Source organism: Hyperolius riggenbachi, chromosome 12 (genome assembly GCF_040937935.1).
Source record: "Hyperolius riggenbachi isolate aHypRig1 chromosome 12, aHypRig1.pri, whole genome shotgun sequence".
NCBI classification, from domain to species: domain Eukaryota; kingdom Metazoa; phylum Chordata; class Amphibia; order Anura; family Hyperoliidae; genus Hyperolius; species Hyperolius riggenbachi.
This window is the reverse complement of record NC_090657.1, coordinates 5,647,454-5,667,440: the sequence shown is the minus strand read 5'-3', so window position 1 is coordinate 5,667,440 and position 19,987 is coordinate 5,647,454. Positions and strand designations below refer to the sequence as shown.

The 19,987-nt window shown below is 48.4% G+C and overlaps 1 protein-coding gene across 1 annotated transcript in view; it reads right to left on the bottom strand.

Annotated features, from left to right (window-relative positions):
* Positions 1–3,669: 3,669 nt before the first annotated feature.
* The window catches only part of UBALD2 (UBA like domain containing 2), a 65,157-nt gene continuing 48,839 nt past the window's right edge, over positions 3,670–19,987 (bottom strand). Inside the window, exon 3 of the mRNA XM_068264155.1 lies at positions 3,670–4,935. Coding sequence (XP_068120256.1) covers positions 4,618–4,935 — 318 coding nt within the window. The 3' untranslated portion in view covers positions 3,670–4,617. The remainder of the gene's footprint in view (positions 4,936–19,987) is intronic.

The following is a 19,987-nucleotide window of genomic DNA, read 5'->3' as shown; positions in this document are numbered from 1 at the left end:
CCCTTGTGGAATCGCGTATAACAGCATAACTGCGTGACTCTGCGTTACACATGGAAACGAGCCCTTAGTGGGCTCAGGCCCTTACAAAATGTATGTTTTTGTTTACATAGGCTACAATTTTCTGAATCTTATTAGCTTCTGAAGCTTCTAATGAAGTACAAGACACAGACTGTGAGTCATCTACAGTGGTGTGAAAAACTATTTGCCCCCTTCCTGATTTCTTATTCTTTTGCATGTTTGTCACACTTAAATGTTTCTGCTCATCAAAAACAGTTAACTATTAGTCAAAGAGAACATAATTGAACACAAAATGCAGTTTTAAATGATGTTTTTTTATTATTTAGTGAGAAAAAAACCCTCAAAACCTACATGGCCCTGTGTGAAAAAGAAATTGCCCCCTGAACCTAATAACTGGTATAACTAACTAATAATGTAATTCAGCTTTATTTGAGGGTTTTCTAGCATGAACCGCCTTTTTAAGGTCATGCCACAACATCTCAATAGGATTCAGGTCAGGACTTTGACTAGGCCACTCCAAAGTCTTCATTTTGTTTTTCTTCAGCCATTCAGAGGTGGATTTGCTGGTGCGTTTTGGGTCATTGTCCTGCTGCAGCACCCAAGATCGCTTCAGCTTGAGTTGACGAACAGATGGCCGGACATTCTCCTTCAGAATTTTTTGGCAGACAGTAGAATTCATGGTTCCATCTATCACAGCAAGCCTTCCAGGTCCTGAAGCAGCAAAACAACCCCAGACCGTCACACTACCACCACCATATTTTACTGTTGGTATGATGTTCTTTTGCTGAAATGCTGGGTTACTTCTACGCCAGATGTAACGGGACACGCACCTTACAAAAAGTTCAACTTTTGTCTCGTCGGTCCACAAGGTATTTTCCCAAAAGTCTTGGCAATCATTGAGATGTATTTTTAGCAAAATTGAGACGAGCCTTAATGTTCTTTTTGCTTAAAAGTGGTTTGCGCCTTGGATATCTGCCATGCAGGCCATTTTTGCCCAGTCTCTTTCTTATGCTGGAGTCGTGAACACTGACCTTAATTGAGGCAAGTGAGGCCGGCAGTTCTTGTTGTCCTGGGGTCTTTTGTGGCCTCTCAAATGAGTTTTCTCTGCGCTCTTGGGGTAATTTTGGTCGGCCGGCCACTCCTGGGAAGGTTTATCACTGTTCCATGTTTTTGCCATTTGTGGATAATTGCTCTCACTGTGGTTTGCTGGAGTCCCAAAGCTTTAGAAATGGTTTTATAACCTTTACCAGACTGATAGATCTCAATTACAGTACTTTTGTTCTCATTTGTTCCTGAATTTCTTTAGATCTTGGCATGATGTCTAGCTTTTGAGGTGCTTTCGGTCTACTTCTCTGTGTCAGATAGCTCCTATTTAAGTGCTTTCTTGATTGAAACAGGTGTGGCAGTAATCAGGCCTGGGGGTGACTACAGAAATTGAACTCAGGTGTGATAAACCACAGTTAAGTTATTTTTTTAACAAGGGGGGCAATCACTTCTTCACACAGGGCCATGCAGATTTGGAGTTTTTTTTTCCTCACTAAATAATAAAAAACATCATTTAAAACTGCATTTTGTGTTCAATAATGTTATCTTTGACTAATCGTTAACAGTTTTTGATGAGCAGAAACATTTAAGTGTGACAAACATGCAAAAGAATAAGAAATCAGGAAGGGGGCAAATAGTTTTTCACACCACTGTACAAGTGTCAGACACGTCTATTGATATATACCAGTGATGGCTAACCTTGGCACTCCAGCCGTGGTGAAACTACAAATCCCATGAGGCATTGCAATACTCTGACAGCTCTAAGCATAACTCCTGGAGGCAGAGGCATGATGGGATTTGTAGTTTTGTCACAGCTGGAATGCCAAGGTTAGCCATCACTGATATATACAAAAGAATATGGAACATGAATATATTTTCAATGCATGTGCTAGACCCACATATTTGTATACATTCCACTCTTAACGGACAGGAAGTTTGATAGTACTTTGGGGGCTGTCTGACATCCCACCCTCCCCGATCCCTCTCTTCCCTTCAGAGTTGCAAGCAAGTGATAAGAGTTAACGCGCCTAATCCTGAAGGCGTTTCACATGACGCCACTGTGGACATGGAGAACCAACGTCGGAAGCGGTGATTAGGTGACTTAACACTTCTTATCGGCCTGCTCGCCACTCTGCAGAAAGTGAGGGAGGAGAGAAATCCGGCCACCCAGGAGCGGGCCAGCGCACGTGTGCCGTAGTTTGCCCAACGCTGCACTAGATCATTAAAAAAAAAAAAAAAACTTAACTCATATGTTCCTTATACCTCATTTAAAATTACCGTATATACTCACATATAAGCTGACCCGCGTATAAGCAGAGGTACCCACTTTTCCTTCAGAAACAAGGGAAAAAATGCGATTGACTCGTGTATAAACCCCCTCCCCAGTAGCCAGATGTGCCCCCAGTAAAGTCAGCCCCCCATAGCCAGATGTGCCTCAAGGATGATACAGCTGTATGTCAAGATGCCACTAGATGGCGTCAAAGATATAAGACAGCGATTGCCACACAGGAAGAATCCCCGATCATTGCACAGCTGACACAATGCTTGCACACTCCGCTCCACAAGCCAGGGGACACAGGTATTGAGCAGCGCACTCTGCACACCATGTTGCAGGGGATGGGGACACAGCAGGGAGTCAGGGGACACAGGTAGTGTTGAGCAGCGCACTCTGCACACCATGTTGCAGGGTATGGGGGGCACAGACACAGCAGGGAGTCAGGGGACACATGTAGTGTTGAGCAGCGCACTCTGCATACCATGTTGCAGGGATGGGGGGGGGGGCACACACAGCAGGGAGTCAGGGGACACAGGTAGTGTTGAGCAGCGCACTCTGCACACCATGTTGCAAGGGATGGGGGACACAGGTAGTGTTGAGCAGCGCACTCTGCACACCATGTTGCAAGGGATGGGGGACACAGCAGGGAGTCAGGGGACACAGGTAGTGTTGAGCAGTGCACTCTGCACACCATGCTGCAGGGGATGGGGGACACAGCAGGGAGTCAGGGGACACAGGTACTGAGCAGCACACTCTGCACACCATGTTGCAGGGGATGGGGGACACAGCAGGGAGTCAGGGGACACAGGTATTGAGCAGCGCACTCTGCACACCATGTTGCAGGGGATGGGGGCACTGACATAGCAGGGCAGAAGCTGGCAAGAGCAGGATCAGAGCAGGATCACTAGTGCACAATGCTTACACTCCTCTGCCAGTAGCAAAACTTGCTCCACCATCCGTTCTACTCAACTGACTCGCGTATAAGCCGAGGGGGCAACGTTGCAGCACATTTTTGTGCTGAAAAATAAAGGAATATACTTGAGTATACAAGGTAATTTGCTTGTAACTGGAACTCTATTCCATTCAGAAAACATTACTAGATAAAGCACCAAAAAAACTAAGGTTTATTTGTAATTTTTTATGTTCCTAATAAACAAACTAATTATAATTATTATTATTTTTTTTAGCGTTAAACACATTAAATAAAACAAGCAAAAGAAAGACATACATTCTCTTTAACAGGGCTTCCTAGAAGTGCAAACTTTTCACACTGCTGCCAAACACATACCATGGCAGCGTCGGTGCCTAGAATAGAAGCGGAAACAAACTGCTTTTCTGGGATATCACAGGGTTTATTTTATTGCTCAGGGCAAAGCACACATCTCTCATTCCCAGCTGGGAGCAAAAGTGGAAAACAAGAAAGTCTCAAAGTATCCATCAATGGTTAAAGATCACAATTATGGCGATCCTCAGAATGCTGACATGGCTTCAGTTAGGACAGTTCTCTTCCTTTGTGTTAACATGGAAATCACAACATGAATTGGGTGACGGTTTTTATTCTATATATATATATAAACAAAAGAAAAGACGGAAAGCCATTGTAGTGATCCATTATTCCCTTACTGGGTGTGTAAAAAGACCAAAACCAACTGGCACAGGATGACAAATTCAGTCAGTTAACGAACCTGGCAATGCTTGGATACCAGAGAGGGTTTCCCCCCCATAGATGTTAGATCATCTCTGCTGATCTGTCCATAAGTGCCTTGTACCAAGAATCCATTCATCAGTCAAGCTCCTGCCTTCTCCAAATCTTTGCTCAATCTCATCCAGGTAGCCTCTTCATTCGACCTACATCCAGCGCAAGTGGACAAAATACGGATCCGAGGACTGATTCATTTTATATACTGCTCTAAAACAAATGGAGAGATGGTCAGGAGGGACAACTGCATTAATATGTTCACCATCTGTTAACAGTAGAACTATATTCAGGCCACATCTTCCCAACACGTTCCACCATGCCGCCTCTCGTACTCCATATAAATCCACTTCTTTATATGGAATACCAACATTATAAAAAAACAAAACAAAAGCCAGTGAGAAAGGGCACTGAAATATTTTGCTGCTCCTTCCTCTTTCTCGATTGTTGGAGAAAAATCAGAAATTGCTTATAAAATAAAATTAAAAAAAAAATAGTTCATAAAACTTAAAAAGGAGGAAGGCAGAGAAGGGAATCCACTCATCGCTGCCTCCTCTCTATTCCAGTGCACTGATGGCCAGTCTTATCTTTGCCCGTCCATGGCGGTCATGGCTTTCTGTTGGCCCCCTGAAGATTGGGAGGTAGGAGGCCACGCTGGCTGTGGATGGTGATGGTGGTGATGGAGATGCGTGGTGGGGGAAGCTGGCGGAAGCCATACAGGTTGATGACTGGGTGGAGAGGAGGCCCAGTATGCGCTGAAGTTGCCCGGAGGGGAACAGGCGTTGGATGCTGCCGGACTGCTACTGTTCTGTAAGCTCTCAGAGGTGCGTAGCTTTGAAAACATGGCGAGAGCGTCGGGGAAGTTGGGCGGAGTGGCTGGTGTGTTACTTGGTGTACACATCTGAAATGCAAGAGAAATACAGAAATAATTACACAAAAAGGGTACACATTTCTGGGATGCCAAGTAAAACCCCCAAACTGAACTACACCAGGGAACCACCAAGTTTACCAACTTTTAAATATATAATTAGCTTCTCGGGTCTTACCCACTTTGGTACCAGCAGCCTCTGCCCCCTTAAGGACTAGAGGCTGCCGGTACACCAAAACGCCGCTTCCCGACGAATCGCAGCAAAGATTTTTCATTGGCCCCTTACCCTGTCAATCAATGTAAGCCAATGGGATTGGCTTACCATGATGACAGGGCCAGGAGCCAATGAAAATGGCTCCTGCCCAGCTCGCAGTGCTCTGGCTTCAGAGGGCAGGGCGAGCGAATTGCAGCAGGGTCAAAGCAGCGAGATCGGCAGTAACAGTGAGGAGGCGTGGTTAATGGGACATTGAACCGACGTCCAGTCAGAGCCAAAGCGCCACCTGCTGGACGTAGATTCAACCTACGTTGGTCTGGATTCGGTTAAACAGATAATTTAGCTTTGCAGTCATCATCCCGTGAATAGGAGACATAGAGACTCCAATTTGTTGGAGGGAGGGGGAGGAGAAGGGGGGGGGGGGGGTTACATATATATTTGGAGCACTTTTTTTTAGACTTTTTTTTTATTTTTGGATGTTACAACACCATTTAACTATAAACAAGAATGAATGTTCATTTTTTTACGCAATGCCGCATTTCAACATGCACACTTTCGATGATGGAAAATGATCTCTGTTTTTAGAGACAGGGTGTTAAGACATTCAAAACACTACGTGTAAAACACACGGCGAAAGCAAGCAAAGGTCACCGAGAGACAAAAGAGGCAGAAAGTCTCCCACCGACATTACACAAAGGCTGCTGTGTGCCAGAAAAACAAAAACATTACAAAAATGATAAATAAAACAACAAGAAGAGATTTGGAGACAGAAATATATTTTTAGCACACGCTGCGAATCCCTCCCTATAACAGGAAATGAATGACTGAACTCAGAATATGAATTCCCCAAAAGCTTACTGTGACATGGCTTCCTGTCTCTGAGAAAACAAAAACACCTAGTGCAGCATTTTCAAAATCACGCCTTATCAGTTATAAAGCAAAACTACTGGAATACTAATGACATCTCAGAAGGAGAGAGCAGCTAATCTACCAGCACTGCTGAAAACCAGTCAAGGGGCCCTCAGCATTTCAGGACACACCGTGCTAGTGTTTAGCTGATTTTTATGGTAATTTTATGTTCTTCAGCCCTATAGCCAGAGGACTCGTGCAGATATTGTAGCATGCTGCACTGATGGGAAATGAAATGCATTGTAGAAGATCTATCAGCCATCAATAACTTTCTGTACAGATAGATTATCCTTCTCCTCTGAGCACAATTTGTACTTCCAGTTCTAGTTTTGGAGTTTTGTATATTTAAAGAAAAACAAAATTGTAGACGATACAAAATTGTTTTAATTTAAAGCTTACTTTCAAGAGAGTTATTCTGATATTTTGCCTGTAAAATGTAATTTAAAGATTTGTTCGACATGGCTCAAAAAATAAATATGAAGCAAGAAGGGGATGGAAGAAGTCTCTGGACTGTCCTCTAAGGAACGTATGTAACATTCATTTTTTTTTCAGGTATGCTTTAAAGGATACCTGAAGTGACATGTGACATAAGATAGACATAGGTATGTACAGTGCCTAGCACACAAATAACTAGGCTGTGTTCCTTTTTTTCTTTCTCTGCCTGAAAGAGTTAAATATCAGGTATGTAAGTGGCTGACTCAGTCCTGACTCAGACAGGAAGTGACTACAGTGTGACCCTCACTGATAAGAAATTCCAACTATAAAACACTTTCCTAGCAGAAAATGGCTTCTGAGAGCAGGAAAGAGATAAAAAGGGGAATTTCTTATCAGTGAGGGTCACACTGTAGTCACTTCCTGTCTGAGTCAGGACTGAGTCAGCCACTTACATACCTGATGTTTAACTCTTTCAGGCAGATAAAGAAAAAGGAACACAGCCTAGTTATTTGTGCTAGGCTCTGTACATACACATGTCTATCTCATCATGTCACATGTCACCTCGGGTATCCTTTAAGATTTGATAAAAGCATTGAATAACAAGAAAAACAAAACTGTTGTACTTCTCTATGCAGGTACAATTCCTTTAATTTCTTAACATTTATCAGCAAAAGCTATTCATTATCACACCATGTTTGTCTACAGAGGGCAGATACGTGCGTACGTTTTACATAGCTGCTGTGAGATTTGGGCGCAGGATAAAGCCGATACAGTGGCTTGCAAAAGTATTCGGCCCCCTTGAAGTTTGTCACATTACTGCCACAAACATGAATCAATTTTATTGGAATTCCACGTGAAATACAAAGTGGTGTACACATGAGAAGTGGAACGAAAATCATACAGGATTCCAAACATTTTTTTTTTTTTTTACAAATAAATAACTGCAAAGTGGTGTGTGCATAATTATTCAGCCCCCTTTGGTCTGAGTACAGTCAGTTGCCCATAGACATTGCCTGATGAGTGCTAATGACTAAATAGAGTGCACCTGTGTGTAATCTAATGTCAGTACAAATACAGCTGCTTTGTGACGGCCTCAGAGGTTGTCTAAGAGAATATTGGGAGCAACAACACCATGAAGTCCAAAGAACACACCAGACAGGTCAGGGATAAAGTTATTGAGAAATTTAAACCAGGCTTAGGCTACAAAAAGATTTCCAAAGCCTTGAACATCCCACGGAGCACTGTTCAAGCGATCATTCAGAAATGGAAGGAGTATGGCACAACTGTAAACCTACCAAGACAAGGCCATCCACCTAAACTCACAGGCCGAACAAGGAGAGCGCTGATCAGAAATGCAGTCAAGAGGCCCATGGTGACTCTGGACGAGCTGCAGAGATCTACAGCTCAGGTGGGGGAATCTGTCCATAGGACAACTATTAGTCATGCACTGTACAAAGTTGGCCTTTATGGAAGAGTGGCAAGAAGAAAGGCATTGTTAACAGAAAGCATAAGAAGTCCAGTTTGCAGTTTGCCACAAGCCATGTGGGGGACTCAGCAACCATGTGGAAGAAGGTGCTCTGGTCAGATGAGACCAAAATGGAACTTTTTGGCCAAAATGCAAAACACTATGTGTGGCAGAAAACTAACACTGCACATCACTCTGAACACACCATCCCCACTGTCCAATATGGTGGTGGCAGCATCATGCTCTGGGGGTGCATCTCTTCAGCAGAGGCAGGGAAGCTGGTCAGAGTTGATGGGAAGATGGATGGAGCCAAATACAGGGCAAACTTGGAAGAAAACCTCTTGGAGACTGCAAAAGACTTGAGACTGGGGCGGAGGTTCACCTTCCAGCAGGACAATGACCCTAAACATAAAGCCAGGGCAACAATGGAATGGTTTAAAACAAAACATATCCATGTGTTAGAATGGCCCAGTCATAGTCCAGATCTAAATCCAATCGAGAATCTGTGGCAAGATCTGAAAACTGATGTTCACAAACGCTGTCCATCTAATCTGACTGAGCTGGAGATGTTTTGCAAAGAAGAATGGGCAAGGATTTCAGTCTCTAGATGTGCAAAGCTGGTAGAGACATACCCTAAAAGACTGGCAGCTGTAATTGCAGCAAAAGGTGCTTCTACAAAGTATTGACTCAGAGGGCTGAATAATTATGCACACCCCACTTTGCAGTTATTTATTTGTAAAAAAATGTTTGGAATGATGTATGATTTTCGTTCCACTTCCACCACTTTGTGTTGGTCTTTCATGTGGAATTCCAATACAATTGATTCATGTTTGTGGCAGTAATGTGACAAAATGTGGAAAACCTCAAGGGGGCCGAATACTTTTACAAGCCACTGTATAGGGCTAATCCTGCTGCTGCACAAGTCCAGGCGGCGATAATTACTATTCCCCCTCCAGGCCGCCATGGATAGAGGGGGGAATGATGCAATTCGGCTTCCAGCTATTGCTGGCGGCCGAAATACAGTGTTTTGTCCTCAGTCTTCTGACGGCACCCAAATCACTCACCGAGTGCTGCTATATATCTGTAATTCCTATTACGGCATATAGTGGCACCGGCTGCCCCCAAATCTCCTGCACTGTTTTTACAGCACTTCAGATACGTCGCTTGAGCAACCATAGTGTCAGTAATCACTTCAACGCTACATGAAGTTTTTGCTGACATCTAGCACTATGTACACTGTAGTCAGCAAGGTGGCCTAGTGGTTAGCACTCTCACCTTGCAGCTCTGGGTCCCCGGTTCAAATCCTAGCCAGGGTACTATCAGCACAGAGTTTGTATGTTCACACTGCGTCTGTGTGGGTTTCCTCCAAGCACTCCAGTCCCCCCCCCACGAAAAAAAAAATACAGATAAGTAAATTGGCTTTCCCCTATATTGGCCGAGACCATGGTACATGCACTACACGATACACACAGACATAGGACTGTGGTAGGGACTAGATTGTGAGCTCCTCTGACAGAGTTATAATAATAAACTAATCAGTATCCAGCTAAACTATCAATACTGATCATGTTCTGACAGTTTGCCCAATATAAGGCCAAACCTAATATATGCACTGGTCTTATATCTGCATTCTGGCAATTCCTGAGGCGGTCAGATTTTGTTACAAGCGTGTAAAGAAAATTAAAAAAACGAAAAAAAACTGGTGAATTGAAAGTTTAAAAAGAGGAACTGTCATGAAAATCTTAAAATTTAAAAACACATACGAATAAGAAATACGTGTCTTCCAGAGTAAAATGAATTATAAATGACTTTTCTCCTATGTTGCTGTCACTTACAGTAGGTAGTAGAAATCTGACAGAAGTGACAGGTTTTGGACTAGCCCATCTTATAGGGGGGTTCTCAGGGTTTTCTTTATTTTTAAAAACACTTCGTGAATGGCAGTTGCTCCGTCCAACTGCCAAAATAGTGTGCAGAGAGCAAGGAGAGTGGCAGCATCTTTGTATAAAGATTTTTCAGGGAATGTCTTTATAAAGAATATAGGCCATGCTGAGAATCCCCCATGAAGAGATGGACTAGCCCAAAACCTGTCACTTCTGTCAGATTTCTACTACCTACTGTAAGTGACAGCAACATAGGAGAAAAGTAATTTATGGCTCATTTTACTCTGGGAGAAATGTACTTCTTATTTGTATGTGTTTTATATTTTAAGATTTTCGCAACAGTTCCTCTTTAACCTATTGGGGACCGCCGCAGGTTGAATCAACGTCCGGCAGGGAGTGGTACAGTTCAGACCGGACGTTGATTCAAGAGGATTCACTCACCTCCCTGCCGTTCCCGCGACGACCGAAGACAGGCGGCTCCACACTGCAAATGCGCGAGTGCGTCATAGAGGGCGCTCGCACGTGCGCAGTGGAGAACGTCCCATTTTCGGGAGCACTCGGGCTCCCAAAGCATCTCCGAAGCCTCCCTTCGGTGGGGAATCAGCGGTGTTTGACCGAAACGGTTGAATACCGCTACAGGGAATCCAGCGCAACAACAGGAACCAAGAGAGGAGAGGGAATGCTCTATGGGACCCAGAGCCTATCTCTCCTTAGGTGAGTATCTGACTTTTTTATTACATTATCGGTTCCCATTCACATTAAGGTTAGATGCTGTTGAAAGGTAAACTACAAAAAGATTTTTTTATTTTTTTTTAAAAGAGCTTTAAAAACTATGACAACTTGGAGGATGTTTTTATTTAAAGTGTATTTGTAGAGAGAAAAATTGCCCCTGGGCGGACACCGCTGACAAAGACCTCCTATCCAGATCGGGTAACACCACTGACCCAGCCCTCCTATCCAGATCGGGTAACACCGCTGACCCATCCCTCCTATCCAGATCAGGCGACACCGCTGACCCAGACCTCCTATCCAGATCGGGTAACACCGCTGACCCATCCCTCCTATCCAGATCAGGCGACACCGCTGACCCAGACCTCCTATCCAGATCGGGTAACACCGCTGACCCAGCCCTCCTATCCAGATCAGGCGACACCGCTGACCCAGACCTCCTATCCAGATCGGGTAACACCGCTGACCCAGCCCTCCTATCCAGATCAGGTGACACCGCTGACCCAGCCCTCCTATCCAGATCAGGTGACACCGCTGACCCAGCCCTCCTATCCAGATCAGGTGACACCGCTAACCCAGCCCTCCTATCCAGATCAGGCCTCACCACTGACCCAGCCCTCCTATCCAGATCAGGTGACACCGCTGACCCAGCCCTCCTATCCAGATCAGGTGACACCGCTGACCCAGCCCTCCTATCCAGATCGGGTAACACCGCTGACCCAGACCTCCTATCCAGATCAGGTGACACCGCTGACCCAGACCTCCTATCCAGATCAGGAGACACCGCTGACCCAGCCCTCCTATCCAGATCAGGCGACACCGCTGACCCAGACCTCCTATCCAGATCGGGTGACACCGCTGACCCAGACCTCCTATCCAGATCAGGTGACACCGCTGACCCAGCCCTCCTATCCAGATCGGGCGACACCGCTGACCCAGCCCTCCTATCCATATCGGGCAACACCGCTGACCCAGCCCTCCTATCCAGATCGGGTGACACCGCTGACCCAGCCCTCCTATCCAGATCAGGTGACACCGCTGACCCAGCCCTCCTATCCAGATCAGGTAACACCGCTGACCCAGCCCTCCTATCCAGATCAGGTGACACCGCTGACCCAGCCCTCCTATCCAGATCGGGTAACACCGCTGACCCAGCCCTCCTATTCAGATCGGCTAACACCGCTGACCCAGCCATCCTATCCAGATCGGGCAACACCGCTGACCCAGCCATCCTATCCAGATCGGGCAACACCGCTGACCCAGACCTCCTATCCAGATCGGGTAACACCGCTGACCCAGACCTCCTATCCAGATCGGGTAACACCGCTGACCCAGACCTCCTATCCAGATCAGGCGACACCGCTGACCCAGACCTCCTATCAAGATTAGGCGACACTGCTAACCCAGCCCTCCTATCCAGATCAGGCGACACCGCTGACCCAGCCCTCCTATCCAGATCAGGTGACACCGCTGACCCAGACCTCCTATCCAGATCGGGTAACACCGCTGACCCAGCCATCCTACCCAGATCGGGTAACACCACTGACCCAGCCCTCCTATCCAGATCAGGTGACACCGCTGACCCAGCCTTCCTATCCAGATCGGGTAACACCGCTGACCCAGCCTTCCTATCCAGATCAGGTAACACCGCTGACCCAGCCCTCCTATCCAAATCAGGCCTCACCACTGACCCAGCCCTCATATCCAGATCGGGTAACACCGCTGACCCAGCCCTCCTATCCAGATCGGGCGACACCGCTGACCCAGACCTCCTATCCAGATCAGGTGACACCGCTGACACAGCCCTCATATCCAGATCAGGTGACACCGCTGACCCAGACCTCCTATCCAGATCGGTTAACACCGCTGACCCAGCCCTCCTATCCAGATCGGGTAACACCGCTGACCCAAACCTCCTATCCAGATCGGGTAACACCGCTGACCCAGCCCTCCTATCCAGATCGGGCGACACCTCTGACCCAGACCTCCTATCCAGATCAGGTGACACCGCTGACCCAGCCCTCCTATCCATATCAGGTGACACCGCTGACCCAGACCTCCTATCCAGATCGGGTAACACCGCTGACCCAGCCCTCCTATCCAGATCAGGCCTCACCACTGACCCAGACCTCCTATCCAGATCGGGTAACACCGCTGACCCAGCCCTCCTATCCAGATCGGGCGACACCGCTGACCCAGACCTCCTATCCAGATCAGGCGACACCGCTGACACAGCCCTCATATCCAGATCAGGTGACACCGCTGACCCAGACCTCCTATCCAGATCGGTTAACACCGCTGACCTAGCCCTCCTATCCAGATCGGGTAACACCGCTGACCCAGACCTCCTATCCAGATCAGGTAACACCACTGACCAAGACCTCCTATCCAGATCAGGTGACACCACTGACCCAGCCCTCCTATCCAGATCAGGCCACACTGCTGACCCAGACCTCCTATCCAGATCAGGCCTCACCGCTGACCCAGCCCTCCTATCCAGATCAGGTGACACCACTGACCCAGCCCTCCTATCCAGATCGGGTGACACCGCTGACCCAGACCTCCTATCCAGATCGGGTAACACCGCTGACCCAGCCCTCCTATCCAGATCAGGTAACACCGCTGACCCAGACCTATCCAGATCGGGCGACACCGCTGACCCAGACCTCCTATCCAGATCGGGTGACACCGCTGACCCAGACCTCCTATCCAGATCAGGTGACACCGCTGACCCAGACCTCCTATCCAGATCAGGTGACACCGCTGACCCAGACCTCCTATCCAGATCGGGTAACACCGCTGACCCAGCCCTCGTATGCAGATCAGGCCTCACCACTGACCCAGACCTCCTATCCAGATCGGGTAACACCGCTGACCCAGCCCTCCTATCCAGATCAGGCCTCACCACTGACCCAGACCTCCTATCCAGATCGGGTAACACCGCTGACCCAGACCTCCTATCCAGATCGGGCGACACCGCTGACCCAGACCTCCTATCCAGATCAGGTGACACCGCTGACCCAGACCTCCTATCCAGATCAGGTGACACCGCTGACCCAGACCTCCTATCCAGATCAGGTGACACCGCTGACCCAGACCTCCTATCCAGATCAGGTGACACCGCTGACCCAGACCTCCTATCCAGATCAGGTGACACCGCTGACCCAGACCTCCTATCCAGATCGGGTGACACCGCTGACCCAGACCTCCTATCCAGATCGGGTAACACCGCTGACCCAGCCCTCCTATCCAGATCAGGCCTCACCACTGACCCAGACCTCCTATCCAGATCGGGTAACACCGCTGACCCAGCCCTCCTATCCAGATCAGGCCTCACCACTGACCCAGACCTCCTATCCAGATCGGGTAACACTGCTGACCCAGACCTCCTATCCAGATCGGGCGACACCGCTGACCCAGACCTCCTATCCAGATCAGGTGACACCGCTGACCCAGACCTCCTATCCAGATCAGGTGACACCGCTGACCCAGACCTCCTATCCAGATCGGGTAACACCGCTGACCCAGACCTCCTATCCAGATCAGGCCTCACCACTGACCCAGACCTCCTATCCAGATCGGGTAACACCGCTGACCCAGCCCTCCTATCCAGATCGGGTATCACCGCTGACCCAGACCTCCTATCCAGATCAGGTGACACCGCTGACCCAGACCTCCTATCCAGATCGGGTGACACCGCTGACCCAGCCCTCCTATCCAGATCAGGTGACACCGCTGACCCAGACCTCCTATCCAGATCAGGTGACACCGCTGCCCTGCACGCTTATTCTAGATGTGCAACTTCGCGAAAAGTTAAGCAAAAAAACAGCACAAACTTAATGCAAGTTCCATAAGGTAATAATAATAATAGCAGCTTCTGCAAATCTCTCATTTCAGATCTCTTCGCATTTGTGGAATTTTCTAACTTGAGGAATGCGTTAGCTGCACACACAAGCACTGACACGCACCTGCCTATAGCTTTGTATTATTAAAGTGAAGGTATAAGGATAGAAACACTGGAACTGCCATTGTAACATTGTGAAGGAGCAGCCCCAGGCCCATCAGACGGCTCTCGGCTACACTGGCTAGAATTCACTGACCTGGAATAAGACTACAGCCAGTGATCTCTGCAGAGTCTGAACTCCCACACAGCAGGTATGCTTGCTCCAAATCACTGATCGTTATACCACTACAGGAAGATTTGTAGGAGGCCATGTGACCAGAATACAGCGAAACTCATACAATGGCAAAACTCATTTGTAAGGGATGCTAAACGTGTAAGGGGCAAGGCTCGCTCTCCTACTGTGTCTAGTACTTGGGCCTATTTACAGCCATTATGCCCCTGTACAATATACAAGGGGTGACACAGAAATGTGTATTTTATGTGTACAGTAGAATCCCTTTTATAGAAAACTCTAAAGGACCTGGCCAAATAGTTCTATAGCAGAAGTTTAGTATACAAGGATTTGCTATACATTATATATTCATACTGCACAAGGTTGGGCCCTGAGGACTTGGTGTGCTATAGACAGAGGTTTACTATAGTCAGATTCTACTGTATATTTATTCTGTAATTCTATACTGTATACGCTTGGCTATAGGTTGAGAAATTTAGGTCTGACTCAATAAAGTATAAAGGTTCCCCATACACCTACTCGATTTTCCACCGATATACAGCAGATTTAATCACTGTGATCGAATCTGCTGTGAAATCGATGCGCAAACGCTGACCAATTTCTGTCTGAAATCAATCGATCCCGTCGATCTGTCCGCACGGAAAATTTCCCTCGATCGTCAACAGGTTGGGAGTGCGTCGATAGCGGCGTTCGAGTTTCCGACGCTAGCGGCAATACGATTACTGTTTCTCCGGCGTGTGTACCTTTCTCTATGCTGGGCTCAGTCTGGCTTCACTTACTTCCTGTCGGGGGAAGTTTAAACAGTAGAGCGCCCTCTACTGTTTAAACTTCCCCGACAGGAAGTAATGTGAAGCTGAAGCCCAGAGCGGAGAAGAGACAGCGGAGACCGAGGGACTCGCACCGGCGGATCAGGTAATGCATGCTGGGGGCGGCGGCAGCTCCACAGATTGTGAAATCGATTAAAAATCTGTATCCAGTGTAGGCAGCCAATAGATCCCTCTGTGATCAGATTACATCACTGAGGGATCTATCTGCTGGTCGATCTGGTAGCAATTGACCAGTGTATGGCTGCCTTAAGGATCGATCTATCTTTCATGACGACAGCCGGCGATCTCACTATATGGGTACAGCGACACCTGGTGGACGGAGGGAGAACTGAAGCGATGGATCCAGTGGATGAGAGTAATGTGCTAGGCTTCCGCAGATCTCTTTTTTCCCAGATTTTAGAGTCTAGAAGCATGAAAAAAACTTGCACTGCTATTAGACCCTAAAATCAGCAAGTAATCAAACCACAAGGGAGGTTGAACAGGGGTGATCAAATCCTGCAAAAATATAGGCATCATGAACCATACAACCTGAACCTGTGAAATCGGTGCCAAGTATCTCAAAGCTATTCATCAAGGTTAACAAATGCTGAAATACAGACGTGCAAACCGCTAACCCCTGTGCCAGCTATACACAGTAGACAAGACAAGACAAATAACATTTATATCGCGCTTTTCTCCTGGCGGACTCAAACTGCCGGAGCTGCAGCCACTAGGACGCGCTCTATAGGCAGTAGCAGTGTTAGGGAGACTTGCCTAAGGTCTCCTACTGAATAGGTGCTGGCTTACTGAACAGGCAGAGCAAAGATTCGAACTCTGGTCTCCTGTGTCAGAGGCAAAGCCCTTAACCATTACACCTTCCAGCCACCAATACACCATCCAGCCACAGTAGATGAAGTCCATAGCATGCTGGGAGTTGAACATAAAATCTAATTGTTTAACCACTTAAGTACCAGCGGTCTCTGCCCCCCTAAGAACCAGAGACCGCTGGTACAAAGACGACGGAATCTCAATAAATCGCTGCACTTACCTGACACAATCGGCGTTGCACGCTGAGATCCTGCTGACAGTTACTCTGCTGTCTCTGTGATGGCAGAGTCATGTGAGGCGGTCAGGAACCGCTTTCATTGGTTCCTGACCGTGTCTATCAATGTAAGGCAGTGGGAGCGGCTTACATTGTTAGACATGGCCAGGAGCCAATGATATCGCTCCTGACCAGATCACATGGCTCTGCCGTCATAGAGAAGACAGCCAGAGCCAGTGAGCTGCTGTGAGAGATGTCAGGTCTGAGCGGTGCGATCGGCGGGGAGCGTCAGAAACAGCGGATGCGCGCTGCAGACGGTGATTGAAATCTACGTCCTGCCAGCCAGGCGCCGACCAAAACAGGGCATAGATTTCAATCACCTCGGTACTTAAGTAGTTAAACACTCAGATGGCAAAACAATCCACTGTGTACTGCTTAGTTCTAGTAGCTGGCCTTGTCCTGCAGCAGTTTGGATGGTAGGGCTTGAGCAAAGTCCTTGTGCATTCCCTTAAAGGAAACTAGACACACACACACACACAAAAAAAAAAAAAAGGTTCTATACATACCTGGGGCTTCCTCCAGCCCCATGCGCACAGATCGCTCCCATGCGACTGCCGGAGAGATACGTAGAGGGCACACTTCTCTTGCACAGACTGGCCGTGACTGGAGGAAGTTACGGCAGACCCTGTACCGGTGCTGCAGGCAGCGGAGGATGGCGGCGTGGAAGCAATCCATGGGAATGGGGCTGGGGGAAGCTCCAGGAATGTATAAACCGTGTTCTTCCCCGTCTCGGGTGCACTTCAACCGCTTCCGGGACGCGCTGATTGAAATCTACGCCTTTTTTTTGCACCTTTTATCTTTGCCAGGGCGTAGATTCCAATCCTCCCCGCCGCTGCATCCCCCTCGCTCTGCTGTCAGTATGGAGCCGATTTCATTGCCTCCTGACCTCGTGATCACCGTGAGCCAATCACATTGAGTAACGGTGATGATAAGGTCAGGAGCCAATGACGTCAGCTCCTGACCGGCTCAGGGAGTTCTGCTGTCGTACCGACGGCAGAGTGAGGCGGTTACTGCGACGGGACATCGGCTTGAATGGCAGGTCGGTGTGGCATGAGGTTGGCAATCTGCGGTTTTTGTTTTTAAACCAGCAGTCCATGGTCCTTAAGAGGCCAGACACTGCTGGTACAGAAGGGCTTAAAGAGACACTCTAACAAAAATGTTCTTTTTTCTACTTATCCTACAAGTTCCTATATCTATTCTAAAGTGCTCTGGCTTACTGCAGCCTTTTTTAGTTGCTCCATTGCTGTAATAAATCAAATGTACTCTCCTTTTTCAGGCTTGTCGGCCCAAAAAGGAAGTGGCTGTAATTGTTTACAGACAGGTGGCTGGATAGTGTAATGTTTAAGGGCTCTGCCTCTGACACAGGAGACCAGGGTTCAAATCTTGGCTCTGCCGGTTCAGTAAGCCTGCACCTATTCAGTAAGGAGTTTCTTGGGCAAGTCTCCCTAACACTGCTAATGCCTATAGGGCACGTCCTAGTGGCTGCAGCTCTGGCCTAACATTGCTACTGCCTATAGAGCATCCCCTTGTGGCTGCAGCTCTGGCCTAACACTGCTACTGCCTATAGAGCGCCCCCTAGTGGCTGCAGCTCTGGCCTAACACTGCTACTGCCTATAGAGTGTTCTCTAGTGGCTGCAGCTCTGGCCTAACACTGCTACTGCCTATAGAGTGCTCCCTAGTGGCTGCAGCTCTGGCCTAACACTGCTACTGCCCATAGAGCGCCCCCTAGTGGCTGCAGCTCTGGCCTAACACTGCTACTGCCTATAGAGCACCCCTAGTGGCTGCAGCTCTGGCCTAACACTGCTACTGCCTATAGTGCTCCCCCTAGTGGCTGCAACTCTGGTCTAACACTGCTACTGCCTATAGAGTGCCCCCTAGTGGCTGCAGCTCTGGCCTAACACTGCTACTGCCTATAGAGCACCCCTAGTGGCAGCAGCTCTGGCCTAACACTGCTACTGCCTATAGAGCACCCCCTAGTGGCTGCAGCTCTGGCCTAACACTGCTACTGCCTATAGAGTGCCCCCTAGTGGCTGCAGCTCTGGCCTAACACTGCTACTGCCTATAGAGCGCCCCCTAGTGGCTGCAGCTCTGGCCTAACACTGCTACTGCCTATAGAGCTCCCCCTAGTGGCTGCAGCTCTGGCCTAACACTGCTACTGCCTATAGAGTGTCCCCTAGTGGCTGCAGCTCTGGCCTAACACTGCTACTGCCTATAGAGCGCCCCCTAGTGGCTGCAGCTCTGGCCTAACACTGCTACTGCCTATAGAGCACCCCCTAGTGGCTGCAGCTCTGGCCTATCACTGCTACTGCCTATAGAGCTCCCCCTAGTGGCTGCAGCTCTGGCCTAACACTGCTCCTGCCTATAGAGTGCTCCCTAGTGGCTGCAGCTCTGGCCTAACACTGCTACTGCCTATAGAGCCCCCCTAGTGGCTGCAGCTCTGGCCTAACACTGCTACTGCCTATAGAGCTCCCCTAGTGGCTGCAGCTCTGGCCTAACACTGCTACTGCCTATAGAGTGCTCCCTAGTGGCTGCAGCTCTGGCCTATCACTGCTACTGCCCATAGAGCTCCCCTAGTGGCTGCAGCTCTGGCCTAACACTGCTACTGCCTATAGAGCACCCCCTAGTGGCTGCAGCTCTGGCCTAACTGCTACTGCCCATAGAGCTCTCCTAGTGGCTGCAGCTCTGGCCTAACACTGCTACTGCCTATAGAGTGCCCCCTAGTGGCTGCAGCTCTGGCCTAACACTGCTACTGCATATGGGGCCTGATTCACAAAGCGGTGCTAACAGTTAGCACGCTGGTGAAAAGCCCTTTATCACGCCTAAACTCAGTTTAGGTGTGATAAGTTTAGGTGTGATAAGTTTAGGCGTGATAAGTTTAGGCATGATAAGTTTAAGCACCAACTGGGTTAGCACCGCAGTGCACAGCTGATCAAAAGTTTTGCGCTAGCAAAGTCTGGTGCACTTCGCATAGAGTTTAATGGCGCTGCTTTGTGTGCGGGACTTTGGGTGCAATCTAAACTTATCTAAACTTATCACGCCTAAACTGGCTTTTCACCAGCATGGTGCAATGGTTATCACGCCTAAAGTCTCTAACTGGGTTAGCACCACTTTGTAAATCGAGCCCATAGAGTGTCCCCTAGTGGCTGCAGCTCTGGCCTAACACTGCTACTGCCTATAGAGCGCCCCCTAGTGGCTGCAGCTCTGGCCTAACACTGCTACTGCCTATAGAGCGCCCCCTAGTGGCTGCAGCTCTGGCCTAACACTGCTACTGCCTATAAAGCGTGCCCTAGTGGCTGCAGCTCTGGCCTAACACTGCTACTGCCTATAGAGCGCCCCCTAGTGGCTGCAGCTCTGGCCTAACACTGCTACTGCCTATAGAGCACACCTTTGCAGCTCTGGCCTAACACTG